We start from the raw sequence: 21,579 nt of genomic DNA, 5'->3' as shown, positions 1-21,579 counted from the left end.
GGCCAGCATGGAGGCTCAGCTTTTTCTGTCCCTCACCCACATCTTAAGAAATCTCACAGTGACCAACTGCTTTCATGACATTTCTCCACTTCTGAGAAACACTGGGTGGAAAGTGAGAAAAACATGGACAGGGGTGGGAAAGCAGATAATAAAGCCGTACCTAAAATGAGCCTTTGCTCAGAGCAGCGTTTGACAATTGAGATGTTGATGCCACTGCCTGGGGTTGCAAATCTCAAACCTGGTTTCCTGTGAGTTGCCCAAAGAGGAACACATTTCCATCAAGGTGGATAGAAGTGGATCTAGTTTCAAAGATTCCCCCCCACCCCTCTTTCAAGCTCCAGTGAAAAACACTGGCCTAGGACATGGAGATTCATGAGGAAAACCAAGGAATGGAAAGCTGACAAGTACTTTTTCTATCTGCTATTTGACAGTTATGTCCTAGAGAAAGCAGGAAACCCAGTGAAGAAAAGAAACCTTATTCTTTTCATGCACCAAAATCCTCCCAAGGTACAAGATTTACAGAGTGAAAACATGAACCTACCTGTGTGTAGCACCAGCTTTCAGCTACGGGGCCACTCGACATTTCTGCCGGAGGTGGAGGACTTGGAACCCTTGACATCGCCAGTTTGAAGGTTAAACGAGATCTCCAAAGTCAGGGGACAAAGATTTCTGTTACTCTCTTCACCCTGGTTGACCCAAGAAGCATGAGGATTTTATTAGATTAATGGCATACTCTCCTATTTCCGTTTGACCTTGCAGACTGGAAACTTTGTCTCCTGCCTGGAATGCTCTACCTTATCATTCAAATGGCTCCTTGGCATTCAATGCTAACCTCAGAGAAGATCACCTAATCTCAAGCAGCCTACTAGTCACGATTCCGTCACTCTATTTTAATCTTCTGCCCAATCCCTAATATTATCTTACAAATGAATTTACTCAAAGGGCACAGAAAATACATTCATGAAAAGGCAGCCAAAGAGCAGCCAGCACAGTGACCACCACATACAACTTTGCCACTGCCTCCTTCCCCAGAGGGCAAAAATACCGCATTCCTAAAAGACAATGACCTTGTTACCACTCTAACTACTACCGCATCTTCTACAGTTCAGTGCAAACTTATTAAGGGTAGTCTTCTGTTCTTCACCTCATTGCTAGCTGCTCTCTCAAAGGGCAACATTTACTTTCTTGGATGTGTTCCTTTCTCTGCAGCAGTAGAGAGCTCACATACATACTCCGTCAGTACCCAATTTTCCAAATTCTTCTCCTTGCTGTTTTCTGATCATTCCTCAACCTTTCTTATTACATTCTCTTTCTCCAGTGCTATTCCCATGGCTTCATTCTCAAACATTTTCTCAATCTACATTCTCTTTCATTTTATCCATCCCCAATGTCAAATTTCTGCCTTTATACAAATGATGCCCAAATCTAACTTTGACCCGTCTCCTAAGCCTCAGACCATTTTCAAGTAACTGCTATACATCTCAGGGTGTATACATCACAGGGTGTCCCCGGAGCAAATAAAATCTAAATCAAAGTTCTCCCTTTGCAAGGTTTTTCAAAGCACAAAACCATTCGACCACGGGTGAATTTGGTTATTCATTTTTGAGAGAGAGACAGCGAGCATGAGTGGGTAAGAGGCAGAGAGAGGGAGACAGGGCTGGAAGCAGACTCCAGGCTCTGAGCTTTCAGCACAGGGCCTGACGTGGGGTTCGAACTCACGGAGCGCAAGATCATGACCTGAGCCGAAGTTGGACACTCAACCAACTGAGCCACCCAGGAGCTCCTGTTTTTTAAGTACAATAAACAAAGCCAAAAAACAAACTGAAAAAAAAGAGCTTGTAATGTGTGACAAAAGGATAATTTACAAATTGATATATACATTTTCGACAAAATCCATAAGACAAAAGCCAACGACCCTATATAAAAATATTGTTCACAAAAAAGGAAATAAAATAGCTCTTAAATAGTTTTACATCTTTCAGACCAGCAAGAAAAAAAATCAACCATATCACATATGGGGATATGGGGACTCTCATACACTACCAGTGAGGCTGTAAATTAGTATGTATATTTTAGATAGGAATTTGCTGTTTGCAATACATTGAATATACATGCAACCCTAAGACTTAGTAATTCTACATTAACTGTATATGAGCTAGTGGAGGGGTTCTCAAACTTTAGTGTGCAGCAGAATCACCTGCTGGGCCCCATCCCCAGAATTTCTGATTCAGAGATTTGAACTAGGCCCAAGAATTTGCATTTCTAACAAGTTCCCAAGTGATCCTGATATGCTGGTCCTGGAACCACATTTTAAGAACCACTGCCCTAGAGAAACTCTGCCCGTGGGCAGAAGACGACACAGAGAAGGCTGTTCAGTGTGGCACTGCTTGTAACAGTGAAAAACTAGAACAAACTAAAAATCCATTAGGAGGGAAACAGAAAACTAAATTGGGTTATTTCCATATAATGGAAAACCATATTTCAGGATTTAAAATTAATGAACTAGATCTGCAGCACCACGGAGATGAGATCAAACACAACGCTAATGAAAAAAAAAAAGCAAGTTTTGGAATGGCATGTGCAGTACCTTATTTATGCAAATTTAAGATTTATATATTATTTACAGATATATACATTCAGTAGAGGTTAAAAAACCAAAAAGGAAAAAACAGTGACAAGCTATCCATCAGATTCGCGATGGGAAAGCAGGAGAGAAGAATGAGGCCGGGACAAGGACAGAAGGCAGCTCAAGTTGCTCTCTCTGGTTTCTTCTCAAATGAGGATGATCTGAGGCAAATATGACAATACATATATCTGATGTTTGGGATGACAGCCACTTGAGTCTATACCATTCTTCCTACTGTTCTGCTTCATTTTTTTAAATATACTGTATTGTAAGAATACTATAAGGATGTACTCCATTATATCAAACACTGGTTTATAATATCGAAGGCAGACATTTCTTCCCTGGACACCTGGCTTATTTTCAGCTATGCACAATGTTGCCCTCTTTGCTTGGCTACTAGGAAGCTCTGAGACAAATGTGTAAGCCATCTCTTGACACTATAGGATCAGATCATATGCTCATCCTGTAATAGCTTTATTATTTTCTTAATACTGTAATTTGCTTTGCTATAATTGCCTCAACTGTTTACTCTTTTATATAGAAGTTAACTACTTCTGGAAACTGTCTCAAATCCTTTGTAGAAAGAGGGATAAATGAACAAAGAAATCACTCAGCTCATATACATTCACTGGCCACTTAAGTAATATGCATGGATTAATAAGATACAATTGTGGGGCGCCTGGGTGGCTCAGTCAGTTAAGCAACTGACTTCAGCTCAGGTCATGATCTCGCAGTTCATGAGTCTGAGCCCTGCATCGTTGGGCTCTGGGCTGACAGCTCAGAGCCTGGAGCCTGCTCTGAAATCTGTGTGTCCCTCTCTCTCTCTCTCTGCCTCTCCCCCATTGATGCTCTGTCTCTGTCTCTCTCTCAAAAATAAATAAACATTAAAAAAAAAAAAAAAAAAAGATACAGCTGCATCCTGAGTAATACCATTGGTATTACCGGAGTCCCCACCGGTTTTAAACACTATCCTACAGCAATTCACAACTAAAGCATCCCATGTAATCACAGATGGAGTTACCAGTTTTATACACATGACACGCTATTTCACATAAGCTAGCAAACTAAGCAATGCAGTGGTATTTTGGCCTCCCCGATTTGTGCAATTCATGATTCCATGATACACTCAAGAATCCAGATGCTACACTTGATCACCTATGATCAAAGTGGGCTTCCATTGGATGGAAAACATATTCTCAAGAACTGTTGGTCTAGTTCTCGTAATGAGTAAGTGCACCTTAGGCAATTTTACAAATCCCAATTATCATTATTGCCAGTAGGAGCCAGAATGAAATTTAAAAATTCCCACTTAAAACTATCTTTTGGGCAGACTGGCAACAAAGACGTGAATTCTGCATGTTAAGAGCATAAAATTTGGCTCTAGAGATGTGTGGTGCATCTCTACACTGAGGGAATCATGAAATATTAACAAGTTTATTTTGAAGTTTTAAAAAATACTTCAAATTTATCTAACAATTAATTTAAGAATTCTCTAAGCCTAAGAAAAGAGACAAGTTTAAAAACCAGTTTATTTTAATAGCTTAGTTGTTACTGAACCATGGTCCATTATTACAACCAGAAAAAAAAAAGTACTACTTTGGTCTTGGCCATTTTTTTTTCTATCTGTTTTGCTTCTCATTTATTTTGTAGCCAAGTTTTTTTTTTTTTTTAAATATCACCTTTATTCCAATTTTAAAGAAATGTCCAACCCAGCAGCTAGTAAGATCAGCCTTAGACTCTGAGGAGCTCTGACCACACAACCTGCTGAGAGGGAAATTGACTAGGACAGCACCAGTCTAATTAATTTCACTCCTAGCAGGCACTGAGGGCAAAGTGTTCATCAGCAAAGTAGCCTGGCGTTACATGAACTCTCTAGCACTTCATGCCAACTGCTGCAGATGCCCAGTAGAAAAACAATTTGAGAAAAGAGGAGATCTATTTGAGGGTCATGGGTTGAGAACCTTTGTAGGAGACAACTAGCACCAAAATATAGCGTCCCTGGCTTCAAACAAGTTAGGACAAGACCATCCAAGTTCTCTAGTGAAAAATTTCTTTTCCAAAGCTTTGCAAACTTCCCAGTATGCTGACAACTCTGAGGCTTAACATATCTACTATATACCATCTATTTTCCTGTTCTTTCTATTAAGTCCTGAACCATGAGGTGACACTTCTGAGTCACACCAAAAAATATACTTTAAAATATTGGGGCATCTGGGTGGCTCAGTCGGTTAAGTGTCTTGACTCTGGATTTCTGCTCAGGTCATGATCTCATGGTTTATGGGATTGAGCCCCACATCAGGCTCTGCATTGACAGCACAGATCCTGCTTGGGATTCTCGCCCTCTCTCTTTCAAAATAAATAAAGTTTTAAAAATCTGTCAACTGTAATACTGCTCAAATTCCAATGAAGGTAGTACCAAGTTAGCAACCAACAGCAATCACCAACAGACTGCATCTTAGCAAGTATTAGGAGACCATAAAGTTAATCATTTTTGACAAGAGATTCAAGTCAATCAATATAGTATGATTTCTCACTAGAACATTAAACAGAATTAAAAAAGAAAATGTATTAATGCTGTCATGATGCACAAAGCTTTCAATCGAACGTACATAGTGCACTTCTCTGTCTTCTTTTACACTTACAAACACTTCTGTTGCTGTCAGTAGACTTGAAGCTCTTTAAAAGGAACCTGCAACTCTTTTTTGTGTCCCCTTATCACCTAGCACAGCCTGCCTAAAACAAGACATTCAGCGAAAATACTTTGATGACTGAAACATTTATCCAGTTGCATTCAAGTTCATTAACTTTTCTGCTTGTTTCTCTCACATATCTCTAAAAGAGCCCTTTGAACAGTGCTGAGTATATTAGATTTGCAATGTAATGAGAATCATTAATTTGTTCTTTTGGATGAGTTACACACAAAGCCAAAAACTCCTAGCCTGGCACTCTCAAGTATCAGTCCCGGTAAAAGTAAGGTTCTCATCCATTATCAAGTATATCTTCGCTCTAAAGGGGGAGAGAGACTGGATATAATTTCCCTCATTTTGAAAACAGGTTATCAGTAATCTGAACTAAACTCGTACATAATCAGGATTCTTTGAGGACAGAAGATGAATTCCCAGTACAATAAAGGGAAATGTCCCAATAGTTTAACCTGTAGTATATGCAGAGCAAGGCTAGAACACTCTCTGAAAAGTGTTGCAAAGAGAGCTTCTGGGGCGCCCGGGGGGCTCAGTTGGTTGAGCATCTGATTCTTGATTTTGGCTCAGGCCATGATCCCAGGGTCATGGGACTGAGCCTCACATCAGGCTCTGTGCTAAGCGTGGAGCCTGCTTAAGATTCTCTCTCCCCCCTCTGCCCTTCTCCCCAGCTCATGCTCTCTCTTTCTAAAAAAAGAAAGAAAAAGAGACAGCTTCTGCGGTTTTTTTTATCTTTCTTTTATTCCACGTAAGCATTCCTCCATCTTCAATCTAATCCAGTCATCCAGCGAATTAAAGAAAATCAGCAACCAACACAGGCATATCACATACATGGTATCTGTAAGTTAGCCATATATCCATCAGTCTTAAAATTATAGGAGTAAGATTGTGGCATAATAGACTGAACCATGAAACTGTTTTATAAGCCAAAAATAGTCAAAACGTCGGCAATTTCATGTGGTTCAACATAACACACAAACATGCACGTGTTAGATGGCTGGGAACATCGCTCCTTAAAAGAATGGTTTGTTAGGGACTTTTTAAAAGCCTATCACTTTTTTTTTCTTTTGATTTAAAGCCTTGTACAGTTTCCAAGTAAGAAAAAAATCCCAATGTCATAACTATTTTAAACCTGAGAGACGCTGCCTTCTCCAAAACAGAAGATGCCAAAAAGATTGTAGACCAAAAAAAACCCCAAAAAAACAAAACAAAAAAACGATCACACACACACACTACCAGCAAAAAAAAAAAAAAAAAAAAAAAAAAAAAAAAATCCACAAAACTACGGGAAGACTTGGATATATTCATTTTTCTGAGAAACTGATGTGATCTCAAGGTAATGTTTATATTTCTTGTTACAGAGTCCTCGATAATATACAGCCTGTGAGGTAACAACTTTTTTTCTCATTATTCTAAAGATAGATTATTACAGGTCATACTGACTTCCTCTGTTGCAAGGTTTGAATGACTTTTGAAAATCTGTCATATGTAAACTTACTGCAATTCAATCTAGTCTAACAAAATACTAAATGTACCTTTTATTAAATTTAGAGATGCTTCTTAAAATGAAACTAAGGACAATCAAGAGAGGCCTCAGTAAACAAAGGAAAGACCGGGGTTTCTCTTATATCCCTTATCAGGTTCATGCTTTATAAAACGTACAAGGCAAAAGATGACTGCTTTTGTCTTTATTGAGATGTAACAGACATACAAACACTATCTTTGTTTCTTTTCAAATTCTTTAACAAAAGGATTTAGTATTGAATGAATCTAAAGATCAAGAGGAAAAAGTCAACAGTCTAATGGAAAAATGGGTGAAGAACAACCAATGGTTTATAGAAATGTAAATACCAATGGTTCTGAAATATATGAAAACATGTTCAACTCTCATTCATAATAGGATAAATGCAAATTAAATCACATACTGATTCACCCAGTGAATTGGCAAAGATCAAAATGTTTGATAACACTTGCTCAGGCTAAGGAGAACATTTCTGATTAGAGTATAAATTGTTATACTTTCTATGAAAAGGAACGTATATCAGAATGGATAAGAAATATACATACCCTTTGATCCAGCAATTTTGCTTCTAGAAATGTACCCTACTACTGATATATTTAACATGATTAATATAAAAGGTTTTTTCACTGTGGCATTATTTGTAATCACAGAATGGAAATATTCTATAAGTCCATCAACAAGGGCTTGATTAATGAATTATGATACAAATAGACAATATAGTTAATAAACATCTGTTTAAAAAATGGGGAGGTTCTTTCTATTTAAAGAGGCAAAAATACCTATTTATTTTAACATACACATAATTTCTCTGTAAAACTATACAAGACCCTAGGGACACTGGTTACTTCCAAGGAAGGAAACAGGGATACTTGAATGGGAAGGAGAATTTCCATCATATTTCCCTTTCTGTACTTTTTGAATTTTAAACCATGTGAATATGTTACCTTTTCAAATAAAATTTAAAAAGAGAGAGAGAGAGGAGAGAGGAGAGAGACAGAGAGAGAGAGACCCCACAACTGGGGGAAGGGTAGAGAGAGAGGGAGAGAGAAAGAATCCCAAGCAGGCTCTGCACCGTCAGCGTGGGGCCTGATGTTGGGCCTCAATCTCATGACTGGTAAGATCATGACCTGAGCTGAAGTCAAGAGTCGGACCCTTAAACTGACTGAGTCAACCAGGCACCCCTAAAACTTAAAAATTTTTAAAGAAATTAGCAGTCTTTCCAGTTAATTTTTCTAGGTTATGAGATGGCTTATAAATCAGACCCTTATGAGAAGTAAGATAGGAATTCTTCAGTGGCTTCCATTGCTATCCAAATAAAATCTACATTCTGTCATGATTGCCAAGATCTCAGTGTATGTCCCTGACCTCATCTAACACTTACCCTTCACAGTCACGGTGCTTTAGTCACTCAGGCCTTTAATTCTACTTAGTGAGCGTATCAGCCTCTTTCCTCAGCCTGGAAAACCTTCTTCCCCCACATCTTTTCATAGCTGCCTCCTTGTCATCTAAGTGTCCTATCAAGTAATATCTTCAGAGAGGCCTTCCCTGACCACCCGATGTGAAGTAGCCCTCACTTCTCGCCTGCTCGTTACATTACCCTACTTTATTTTCATCATTATCACTACCTGAAATGATCTTGTTTTAAGTTCTTCACTAGTCTATTGTCTTCCCCACCGCAAGTTTAGCTCAATCAGAGAACAGCATCCCTCTGTGCCGAAAATGGTATCATAATAGGCACTGAGTAAATATTTGTTCAATGAAATTGTTGTTGATAACTAGACGGCTGTCTTTTGGGATCCTATTTTTCCTTAATGAGCTCTAGTTACAAGGCTAAAGTTTGGGAGTTGTTGAGTGAATAGGAACTACAGGAATCCGGGAACACTTTTAAAACAATAAAACCTTCTCAAAAAGAAAAGTATTGATTCATCTCACTCCAATTTTAAAGAACTCATTCAATATGTCTCAAAACTATACCCTCCTCTGATTAAAAAAAAAAAGTCCAAGAAAACTTGGGAGAAAACATAAGCCTGTACAGCTAAATGGGGAGTTCCTAGATCCACAAAACAATAGTAACGTAAGCACATTCTCCAGAACAAGTCAATCCTGGTTACAGAAAATACCATTATAGCAGCCGCCAGGAACTCAGGCCAGACCTTGAAGAGAACGTTCTTTCAGGTTAAATTGTTATGTAATAAAATCTCAATATATTGATAAAACTGAATCAGATCCTTAACATTTACTTAAGTTTGATCTTAAATTTGCATATCTGACATGAGGTTTGATTCCCTTAAAACGGGCATGTAGAGAAAAGATATTGAACATTAAATATATACACATATAAACATGTACATCTATAAATATAGAGAGACAGAGCTATCTCTGAAACATGTCTAGACACATAACTAAGTTTTTTCTGTGCCAGACTAATTTGTACAACGTATCTTCTGCCATAGCCTTCTTGCAACTGTGTATTTAGGAAAAACTCAGAAACAAGTATACTAGTATGTATGCAGGTCAGTACCGTTAAGATTCCCCAGTTTACAGATATCTTAGGCAAGCAGAGACGCTGAAATGATTTTAAGAGTTAGATACACTGTCGTAACATAAAAAGGCTATTTTGCCCTCTCATCCATCTAAGTGTTACAAGATCGAGATTTGCAGAAGTAGCCTGGCTAGTAAGGTTCATCCAGACAAAGCCACGATGAAGATAAACGAACAAGAAGGTACATGAAAGAATCTCAGGTCGCGGAAAGCAGTGGGATAACCAACAGGCAGCTCCTACTGATTTCCAAATCTCGGTGTGTGGGGGCTGTTTACAGCCTTATAGCCCTTCTCTACAGGTTATAAATAACTGCAAAGTGTCCTTGTCCCCAAGGAGACCTTAGCAGCCAGCTCAAAGGTTAAAATACGGAATTATTCTCACTTTGGATGAAACTCTTCCACTTGGCAGAAAAAGAGCAAAAAAAAAATTTATTGCCGATTTAACTTAAGGGCCAAGGAATTAATCCCTCTTCCTAAAAACTATCAATTGTGTAAGAGTTGTTGATATAGACATGTTAGCATAGTTCACGATCCCCAAACTATATCAGGGCGAATGCAACGCACGCTCTGTTCCAAACACAAAGGTCTGTCCTGGAAAGGGGCAGATGCCACTCACAGCCTTGTAGGACCGCATCCCTTCAGACCTTAAAGAAAGACTTCCTGCATTTTTGTTTTTTTGTTTTTGTTTTTGTTTTTTTTTAATTTAGGTAAAAATGACTACTGAGCTAACTGCATCTACATAGCAACATCTTGCCTCCACTTGGATAGGGATCCAGCACAACAAATCACGGCTGCCACAAGCATGTTTCTCAAGGTCTGGGCTAATACTGTCAGGTGATGTGCTGCTATTGTTAATTACTGAACCCTTGCTGGGGGTGGGGGGGTGGGGGACAATCACCACCAGTTCCTCCAACTAATTTAAAAAAAAAAAAAAAAAAAAAAAGGTGGGCTGCCTGGGTGGCTCAGTCAGTTGGTCCAACTTCAGCTCAGGTCATGAGCTTGCGGTTTGTGGGTTCGAGCCCCGCGTCGGGCTCTGTGCTGACAGCTCAGAGCCTGAAGCCTGCTTCCGATTCTGTGTCTCCCTCTCTCTCTGCCCCTCCCAGGCTCATGGCTCTGTCTCTCTCTCTGTCTCTCGATAAATAAACGTTAAAAAAAAAATTAAAAAAAGAAAAAGGCAGATAGGGTTCATCAGATGAAACTTCTCCACACATCACTTTCAAAATCCATCATTTGGGAGAATGGAATGATACGAATCCAAATCAGCAAACAAACCTGATTATAAAAGGACTATTTCACTTCAAAGTGGATCTCAGTTCTAAAGGAAAACACCTTTAGAAATGAAGTTATATAGACAGAACCAAATAATCAGCAGTTTCTCTCTTTTCGCAAATGATATTAATGTGATGATTCCACCGATGGTTTGGGCAAAAACCTCTAGGGCCACAAAGAGCAAATTTAGGAAAGATGAAGATTTTAACACATCCCACGTGTTATCAAAGATTTCTTCTCTAGGTTGAGAAAATTCATTCTAAAACAAGAGCCAGAACAGAATTTAAAAAAAGAAGGAGGAGGAGGAGGAGGAAGAGGGAAAAAACCTTATGGCTAAGAAGATATGTTTATTATATAATTATATTCCCAAAGCTGTTTCGAGATTTGGGAGGTTCTAGTTTTTCACCCTCTCCCCTCAACTACAAACTATGAAGAACCTTATAAAATTCAATAGTAAACAGATGAAAGGCTTGGCCCTAATACAATTTAAGTGTGTCCAATCTGCAAGGAATTCAAAAACAGAAGACTCGTTTCATGAAACAAACAGGCAGAGGTTGTGTAACCCCACAGAGTCCTCTGGCTATTCTAGAAGCCAAATTCAACATGCAGTTCTCTTTGGCCACCTATACTTTAGTCAAGCCATTTAAAAATATTTCTTGCTAACATAATTTGGCCACAGAAAGAGTTCACGGAATACATACCAAAGAACGCCCAAACGGGTCGTAGGGTATACTATTTGGAATACGTTCATTAACTTAGAAGCTGAAAAGGCCTATCCACCCCCAGGGGATTTGGTATACTACAAGGGCAACCAATTCTCTTCAGCACAGCATTAACTACTACTGTCCAAAAGTACAGAATTCAGTATTCTCTGGAGATACTGTTCCTTATGAGAGGCACTTGGACCTCCCTTCGACTATGAAAGAGAGACCGAGCTAAGGGGTTGGGGGTGGGAAGTGGCTGACTTTATTTCCTTTCCTCTGAAATAAAAGGAAAATTATTTCTGGAAGAAGGAGGAGGAGGAGGAGAAGGAAGAGGAAGAGGAGGAGGAGAGGAGAAGAGGAAGAGGAAGAGGAAGAAGAAGAAGAAGAGGAAGAAGAAGAGAGACTGAAGTATATTCTTGCTTTAATCTCCTTTAACTGTGGTCTTAAATCTGATGACTGTTCACATGGATCCACGTCCATGTTCCTTACCTACAAACCATCTGCAGGACATAAATTCTCTCTTCTTCTAAAATTATTAAAAATAAGCCAATCCCTATGTTAACGTTAAGGTTCTAACTAAACTAAGCGGAACAAAGGACAGGCAGGAAGTTCTCAGCTTTAAATAAATGTTCATTCCAAAATTCATGACACAAGGAAAAAGTAAAACCACACAGGCAGACAAAGCAGGGGAAAGTTAGACAGAATGTCTGTCTTAACAGAATTTCCTGGCTCCCAACAATGTGTGTCAGATTTTAAAAGACTAAAATGTAGTAATACCCATTTTACCCAATAAAACTCTGTAAAAACATGCATAAACATTTGAGGCATGAATCTCATACAAAAAAGTAAAAATTTTAAGATGCTAGCCAGAATGACAGAAGCATTTTTTAAGTTACCCATAGAGAGAGGAGCTCTGCATTCACACACAAAGGCAATCCGCTCAGAATCAAACGCCTTTAACAGAGTAAAATGAAACCCAAGACTTGCTTTAAGGTATTTCCTTTTATAAACTGTAATTTTAATCTCCCTGAAGATCTTTTCTAGGGAGAAAAATAATCTCACTCTAAGGTCTCCGTACCATGTGTTATCAACCACTGATTACAAATTTAAATCCAAACATCTTTTCTCCTTTCCACCATTAGTGTAAAGCCTTATATTATATGCTACAGTCACCAGAGATCTGAACAAATAGCCATGGTTTACTCCAGGAAAGAATATTTAGAATAAAACTTCTTTTGAAGCCACCTGTGAAAAATGTTTTTTTTTTTAAACACTGTAATGCTCCTTATTAAAAAAAGAAAAAACAAAAAAACCCACAAAAAACCTTACATGTTTACCTTATACAACTTCCAATTCTACATACCATTTGCAATGAAATGAAACAGTAGATTGCACTCAACACGTGCATTTTCTAAAGTCTTGGTAAATATTTCTGTGCATTTCATTCTGCTTTTTGCCTCATGATGTTTAAAATAAAACTATGCAAAAACTCAACAAAGTTAAGTCAGTAGAAAGTGTAATTTGTCTTGTCTAACAGGAAATCTCTGTTGGAAATAGAGATGATGAATCAGACTTAACCAGATTCTGAATCTCCTACAAGTCTTTACTTACTTTGGCTGTTCTGAAAGGGAAAATCTTATAAAAGCAGGTGATACATTTGCTAGGATTTACTAGTTAAAATTACCATTCTTCTACTTTATCCTAGTTCTGGCTATTCTATCTTTAAGTCATCTCTCAAAAAGATTATACTTAGATACAAAAGTCCGAAAAATCCAAACGAATTCTTCTCATCCACTGGCCTATGAGTGCAGCAAAAATGAGATAAGCGGCTTGCTCCGTGTCAGCGTGTACAAGGGAGGGTGGAGGGGGGTCACTGCCACTTTTGTCAGTACTCACAAACTGCTGAGAGACTTATTTTGTGATCATGGAAAATACCCTTTATAAAAAGTGCTCTGTGGGTCAATTACACTAAAGCAAGATACACTTAAACAAAGCCACGTATCCTATGGTTTCAACAAGTAGTGGCCACAAGGTTCCTGCCAAAGACTGGGGAGACATCTTGGCTAACCACCACCACCCAAATAATCTATCACAGCCTACAAAGTAACTGAAAACAGAAACAGGGATAAGAGTAGTTGCCAGGCTTCTAGGGGCCTAACATAAGCAGAAAATTCTAGCACTACCTTCCTCCTTTTGTGGGACACGAATACTGCCTACACTGCGGGTGATTCCTTAAAAACAGAAACTTTGCTTGAAAACGTAAACGCTAACTTTAACTGGAACCCTGGTACAAATAAGCTTCTCTTATTTTCCTAAACCAGTCTGGTTACTATCAATAATGGAAGGAGCCCTCACCAAAAACGGTCCTCCACTACTGACACTAGAACAGGCCAGTTTTGAACAGAAGATTTAAGAGTAAGCAAATCAGGATGAATGCGTTTGATAAATATTTACTCAACACCAACTGTGAAAGGCACTCTTTCAGACACAACGGTAAAAAAAAAAAGACAGGGTTCCTGACCCCCTAAGGGTAGACAGACAAACACCTCCTAAGCCTTCATAAGTACTCCTCGGCAGATGATGGTAACCAACTCTAAGAAATGAAAATGCTCTGAATATCGGTGACTCTTAAAACAGAAACCAATACCTTTAGTCCCTTTCTCTCTCTCTCTCTCTCTATCTCTCTCTTAAAGTTTCAGGCTTTGGGGCACCTGGGTGGCTCAGCTGGTTAAGTGTCCAACTTTGGCTCAGGTCATGATCCCATGGTTCAGGAGTTCGAGCCTCGCATCAGGCTCTGTGCTGACAGTTAGGAGCCTGGAACCTGCTTCAGATTCTGGGTCTCCCTCTCTCTCTCTGCCCCTCCCCCACTCACACTTGGTCTCTCTGTCTCTGTCTCTCTCAAAAATAAGTAAAAAACATTAAAAATATTGTTTTAAGTTTCAGGCTTTGGCTTCCCAGTTAATTTGCTACAGTGAACATTTCTGGGCCCAATGGATTGGCAAAATTTAAGGAGTCTGACAAAGCTGGTGAGGACTGGGAAGAACAGGGACACCTCTCACCCTGTTGGTGGGAGGACAATTTAATACAAGCAGTCTTGAAAAACAGTTTATCATCTAAAAAACTAAAGATCGAGCAATTCCACTCCCAAATATAGCCCAGAGAAATTCCTGCACATCCATCAGCACACATAAACAAGAATGTTCACAGCAGCATAACAGGCAAACATGCTCTCAAGAACCAAAAAACGTCAACAGTAGAATGGACACACGAATAACAGTATATTCGTATAACAGAATGCTATATGGCAATGAAATTAAACTAGGGTTCTACATAACAGCATGGATGAAAGTTACAAAAGTATTGTTAGATTCTGGAAGAAGACACAAAAGAACACATATTGTATTAGTCCTTTTATATGAAGTTCAAAACCAGACAAAACCAAACCATAATGGTCTGCAAGGAATCCTAGGTGGTAAAATCACAAAGAAAATGATCATCACAAATGCCAGACTCCAGGGGCGCCTGGGTGGCTCAGTCGGTTGAGCGTCCGACTTCGCTCAGGTCACAATCTTGCGGTCCGTGAGTTCGAGCCCCGCATCAGGCTCTGTGCTGACAGCTCGGAGCCTGGAGCCTGCTTCAGATTCTGTGTCTCCCTCTCTCTCTGGCCCTCCCCCCGTTCATGCTCTGTCTCTCTCTGTCTCAAAAATAAATAAATGTTAAAACAAACAAACAAACAAAAAAAACAAATGCCAGACTCTGCACAAGAGTATGGGTTATGATCTAGAAGGAACACACGATACAGCAAGCTTCTTCTGGGTGCCGGCAAGGATATATTTCAAGGTCTAGTTGGTGGTTATATAGGTACTGTACCTGCTTTTGAGAATTCACCTTAATGTTTATTTATTTTTGAGAGAGACAGAGACAGAATGCAAGTGGGTTAGGGACAGAGAGGGAGACACAGAATCCGGAGCAGGCTCCAGGCTCCGCACTGTCAGCACAGAGCCCGACGCGGGGCTTGAATTCACGAGCTGTGAGATCATGACCTAAGCCGAAGTCGGACGCTCAACCAACTGAGCCACCCAGGCACCCCGAGAATTCATCTTTATACAGTTAAAGGGGCACCTGGGTGGCTCATTCAGTTAAATGTCCAACTCTTGATTTCGGCTCAGCTCATGACCCCATGGTCATGAGATCAAGCCCCACATTGGGTTCCACACTGAGCGTGAAGCCTGCTTAAGAGTCTTTCTCCCCTCCCTCTGCCCCTCCCTTGCTCGCACTCTCACTTTAAAAATAAACTATATAGTTACATCTTATGTATTTTCTAAGTTTTATATTTCATAATAAAAATGCTCAACACATATATTAAAATTAACAGAGTAGCTACATATGTATATATACACATACATACATACATACCCTTCCTACATCTAAGGGTGACTACAATGTTTTCCACAGAATACACCCTTGATTTTTTTTTTCTTTAAAAAATTTTTTAAATGTTTATTTTTGGGGGGGGGGAAGGGGCAGAGAAAGAGGGAGACACAGAATCCGAAGCAGGCTCCAGGCTCTGAGCTACCAGCACTGAGCCCGATGCGGGGCTTGCGAAGCAGGCTCCAGGCTCTGAGCTACCAGCACTGAGCCCGATGCGGGGCTTGAACTCAAGAACCGTGAGATCATGACCTGAGAGGAAGGTGGACGCTTAACCTACTGGGCCACCCAGGCAGGTGTCCCTTGGTTTTTTTTCTCAAGACAGTTCATAATGAGAACTCAGTAAAAACACAGGGCCACCTAGGAATGAACACCTACAGACAATCTTTTCTATTATGATTTCTTTTTTTGAATTTAAGTGCAATACCTAAGATTTGTATTTCAGGGAAATTTACAGCACTTACACAAATGTTTAAATCTATGCATGGCTACTCAGCAGCAGCCATTAGTTAAAACCCAAGTTATTACAAGAAATAACCCAAAGCTTTTGAAAGCAAAGCCAAGATACAAGGATTTGTTTGGTATTCATGGAACCGGCAATGATTTCCCATCTCACTCTGGGTAAAAGCCAAAAATCCTTGTAATGGCTGAAAAGAGCCTGCACAATCTGGACCTCATTACCTCTCTGGCCTCACCTCCCGTTATGTTCTCCTGAGCTCACTATGTTCCAGCCAAACTGCCCTTCTTTGCTCTTGTTCCTGAGGCAGAACAGGCCTGTTCCTGCCGCAGGACTCTGTAGTTGCCTCTTTCTCGACCTGGGTAACTCTTCCCCTAGATGTTCTTCTGGTGCCCTCATCACCATTGGGTCTTTCTGTAACAGTCACCACCTCCAGGAGGCCTTCCTGGACACTCTTAAAGATGTCATCCCCTCCCCCAAGCCCACAATCCTATTCCTCCTTCATTACTTCATTTTGTTCTTTAGCACAGAAAGTCATCTACCCTACTATATCTGGAATGTATGAAGGGAGCCTCTTGTCTTGTTTCCACCCAGACTGTGTCTGGCACGAGGCAGGCCAGAAATAAACACTTATTTAATAAATGGCTGAATTAATCTCTTTTTCTTTTGGATTTCTATTCTTGAAAGGTTAGACCGTAACTAGATACACTAAAAGAAGAATGTGCCCCCCCCATGCCAAATTCAATAACAAAGTTCATTTTACTAATAAGTTTCAGGTTTACTGAGTCACAGATAAAACTTCTAGACAGTTGATACAAACTAAGCTGTCGTTTTCCCTAACAAATGTGTAGGACCTGTTTTAATGACAGCAGTGCTGGGAGACCACGGAGAGACAAGAACTCTCTCATACTGCCGGTGCAATTGTACATCGGCATACCCGCATGGGAACTCCTTGACAAGACGGAGCAGAGCTTGAAGACCGATTGCTGCCTTTAGTTATGCTTGTTACGTCGTTTGGGTTTTTTTGAACGAGTATGTTTTATTCCTTCTAAGTGTATTCATTGTGAGAGAGACAGAGACAGTGCAAGTGGGAGAGGAGCAGAGAGAGAGAGGGAGAGAGAGAATCCCAAGCAGGGTCCGCACTGCCACCACAGGAACCGGATGTGGGACTCGAACTCATGAAACTGTGAGATCATGACGGGAGCCGAAACCAAGAGTCAGATGCTTAACCAACTGAGCCATCCGGGCACCCTGAAAGTAAGGTGTTTCGAAAAAGAATTATGTAAACAAGATACAATTTCAAGAAGAAAGTTCTTTGTATTTTTACCCCCACAGAAACAGAAGACTTCTGTTATTATCCAGATGAAATATCCCAAGAAGGTGACTACAGTTGGAGAAAAAAAAAAAAATTACTTTTGGTTTAGATACCAAAATATTTTATGGCAGAGTTTTCAAAGCAAAGGGGAAAACAAAACTCCATATTGTTACTGCATCGTGTAAGAACATAATTTTACTCTAAAGAAAGATTTTAAGTAAGAACACTTCTGCCCAGCATAAATTGTGGGACTGATGTGATAAAGAGCGGGGAAAGAACTCCATTCAAACTTAGTGATTACAGTGGCATACGGGAAATAATTCACTAAGCAAAACCGCCCATTGGGTGACATGACAGATACGTCTGAGCACGCAGACAGGAGCTTATACTTTTGATGGAATACTTCACCCAAGTTAAAGCTGGAGTAAATCTAGATCCAAAGGTTATTTTCTGAACACAGTACTTGGGACCTGAACCATATTGTAAGACATGAACAAACCTGAGAGAAGATACACAGGCATCTTATATTCTATAGTTATACTTATTACTGAGGCTTCCACATTAAGGTCTTATCAATCATTTAAAATAAATACTTTGCGGGCACCTGGGTGGCCCAGTCGATTAAGCATCTGACTTCGGTTCAGGTCAGGATCTCACAGTTCGTGAGTGCGAGCCCCACGTCGGGCTTTCTGGGGTCAGTGCAGAGCCTGTTTCGGATCCTCTGCACCCCCCTCCCTGCCCCAAAAATAAATAAAAAGTTTTAAAAAATCCTTCGCACATAAATTCTTCTCAAATTCTTAAAGATAGTTCACATATTCGTGAGGTGAAAATATCATGACTATCTATTCATATAGGAGGTGGCGGCCCAAATTAGTTGTCAAGCAAGGAAGTCCTACTCAAACACTTGCGGGAGGCAGAGTGTATTATTAGAGAAGAGTAACAGTTTTCGTTTGTAACACTTCAGCATTCCAAGTGCTCGAAGCTCTGAATAGCATCCACGTTTAAAGGGGGAAAGACATGGAACATAAAAATTAAAAATGTACTCAACCTCGCAATAATGAATAAAGTATAGTGGATTAAAGACTCCAGACCAAAAAACATTACAAATGAAAACCACTGATCATTGAAACATATGGTCCCTCAACAAAATTTATCGGTAATAATTCTAATATAAGGTGAAGGCTTATTATTTTTTAATGTTTAATTTGGCTGAGAATGCTCCAAGAAACTCTTCTATAAATATCAGCTATGTCTGGATCATGCTGAACTTAGACACTAACACAAGAATTGCCTGAACTGGATTGGAGATCATTAAACAGTCCTACCCCTAGTAGGGAGGAAGAACTCCGTAAAAAAGTAGTTAAAAGAGGAAGAGAGAAAAGGAAAAAGTGAGGAGTTACTGACGTTTATGGAAAACAGCCACTGGATATGAGACAATAAAAATACAAAATAATGAAATGCAAAAGTTGCCAAAAAGAATCTATAGGAAAAGAAATTTTCAGAGCCTCCAACTCTAATAAAAGAAGCTGGCATTCCAAGTTATGAAAAGTTTTCCTCATCGCTCCTTCTCCCCCAAATGACTGTGAATACCAAAGTGGTATTCGCCAAGGGGGAGAATTCAAATAAGATACTTAGGGGAAAAAAAGAATCAAACCACCAAAGCAGCCACAATAACGAGGAGGAGGAGGAGGACAAGGAAACCATGAAGGATACACAGGAGGCCATTGGAGTTTTGTCTGTAATGGCAAATAAATGGAAACAAGGTAAAGATCCATCAAAAGGTTTAGAAAAACTGAAATAGTCACAGTGAAATAAAAATTGAATGGCTAAAATGAGGGACCTAGATTTGTATGTATCAAATGCATAGGCCTTGAAAAACAATAAGAAGCGAAAACACTACAACAGAATTTATATATTCTCTCTCACACACACGTGCACACACGTGTGCACACACACACCGCACTGCAAGGATGCACATTAAATTTGTGGTAATAGGTTGTCTCCGGGGAGTGAGGGTGGGCAAAAGAACAGAGAAAATAAATAAAGAGGACTTCAGCTGGAGATGTTTGTCATGATCTATACTTTTTGTTTGCCTTTTTAAAAGACATTTCAAAAACAATGAATTCAGAAGGAAAAGTAAATTAGAAAAGATTTTTAAAAATCGACACTGGAGAAATATTTTAAGTAGACAATAATAATGTAGTCTGAATCCAGCCCAAAGAAGCCAATGAATTCAGTTCCGATCTTAATATTGAAAAATCGAGCTCTTGTTGGTAAAGTACTTTCCCCAGTTGATGGGAATTACATAGCACTGGGCCTATTTAAGCAGAGGATATAAGAAGCTGACTTCCTGACAGCAAGAAACTACATTAAAAAAAAAATTAACATTTATTTACTATTGAGAGACAGAGACAAACAGAGCATGAGCATGGGAGGGGCAGAGAGAGGGGGAGACAGAATCTGAAGCAGGCTCCAGCTCTGAGCTGTCAGCACAGAGCCCAATGTGGGACTCGAACTCCCAAACCGCGAGATCACAACCTGTGCCGAAGTCGGACGCTTTACTGACTGAGCCACCCAGGCGCCCCAAAACACATTTAAAAAAAAAATTTAAGTATTTATTTTGAGAGAGAGGGACAGTGCGTGTGTGCGCACAAGTGGGGAAGGGGCAGACAGAGAGAAAAGAGAGAGAGAATCCCAAGCAGGCTCCAAGCTGTCAGCGCAGAGCCCGACGTGGGGCTCGAAGTCACGAACCTCGAGATCATGACCTGAGCGAAAGTCAGACACTTAACCAAGCCATCCAGGTGCCCCAAGAAAGCACATTTTAAATACAACTGATACAGTAATCCAGACTATCTTCAGAGACTAAAGCCTTATATAAAAGGAATCGGGTGTCCACTGAGGACCTCCTCTTTCCTCCCCACCATCCTACCTTCCAACCTCCTGAACACTTTTCCTCCTCCTCCATCCTTCCCTAATTTTATTCCTTCCCCTCAAGGACTAATCCAAACCCCTCTTCTTTAATCACCTCCAATTTTAGTGCCTGAACTCAAAGACAGATTCTTTAAAAGAAAACTTGAGACTTTAAGCTTTTTCTCCTCTTTCAATTACATTTTTTCCTCCCTCTTCATTTGCTTTTTTCCCTCCCCAACCTTTTTCCCCCCTTCCATTCTCTTGCTGACCAACAGTTGCTCTCAACTGCTAGCAAGCCTCTGGCATATTTTTACTTTTCAATTCTTAAGGAAAAGATACTCCAAGGTAAACCAAACAAAATCCCCCACGCCATCGTCCAAAGGTCAACTAAAGGGGAGAAAACTTAAAAGTCAAAAATACGAACCATATTTTGCTGCCTTTCATTTTGGAATGAAGGCCAGGAATACGGTTTGAGCTACCAAATAAGACAGCGAAACCAAACTTCCTTTTACATTTTGTCTTTATAGCACTGAAATATATCTGGGGTCGTCTGTTTCACAAGACACTCGGGTTAAGAATTCTAAGGCCACTCGATGAGTCCACACAGTTAGGTACGACAACCTAGCGGAAACCACAGCCTCAAGATTCACAACAGAGGTACAACCCACACACTACTACCCCATCCCCCTGGTCTTCGTTATAAAGACCTCCAAGATCCTCCTGTGTTTAATGCTTTAAGCTACGTAACCATTTCCTCACAAACATTAGTCAGTGTGCTACGGTCTCCGAAGTACTTGGACATTCCTGATCTTATTTGGGAGTTTTAACAGCCCTGTGAGGCATGCCCAGCGAGTAATCTTACAAATAAGGAAATACAAACTCGGAGGTTAGAATCTGTCATGGTCACATGGCTATGAAGGGGTCTGAATTCAGAACTCAAGTCTTTCAACTCCTAATCCAAAACTTCGTAATTCCTGTGACTGGGTGATTCTTGGATCAGGTATGGTCTTTTATTCAACACGTAGGAACTAGAAAAATAAGTGATAGAAGATATATTTATATACCCTAGCTTCAATTCCCATTTCATTTTTTAGGTGGCAACTCTGTT

General features: G+C 39.8%; 1 protein-coding gene across 4 annotated transcripts in view; it reads right to left on the bottom strand.

Annotated features, from left to right (window-relative positions):
* Nucleotides 1–21,579, bottom strand: part of SPOP (speckle type BTB/POZ protein) — a 66,624-nt gene that overhangs the window by 19,785 nt on the left and 25,260 nt on the right. For 2 of the 4 annotated variants that reach the window (XM_027034034.2, XM_027034035.2), the window contains exon 2: nt 542–686. In XM_027034034.2, coding sequence (XP_026889835.1) covers nt 542–619 — 78 coding nt within the window. In that variant the 5' untranslated portion in view covers nt 620–686. Of the gene's footprint in view, nt 1–160; nt 247–541; nt 687–14,072; nt 14,164–21,579 lie in introns of those variants that run through there. The other 2 variants (XM_053212781.1, XM_015083369.3) reach the window with 2 other exon arrangements.

The sequence above is a fragment of the Acinonyx jubatus genome, chromosome E1 (assembly GCF_027475565.1).
Source record: "Acinonyx jubatus isolate Ajub_Pintada_27869175 chromosome E1, VMU_Ajub_asm_v1.0, whole genome shotgun sequence".
In the NCBI taxonomy this organism is placed as follows: Eukaryota; Metazoa; Chordata; class Mammalia; order Carnivora; family Felidae; genus Acinonyx; species Acinonyx jubatus.
This window is presented reverse-complemented; position numbering and strand designations above follow the sequence as displayed.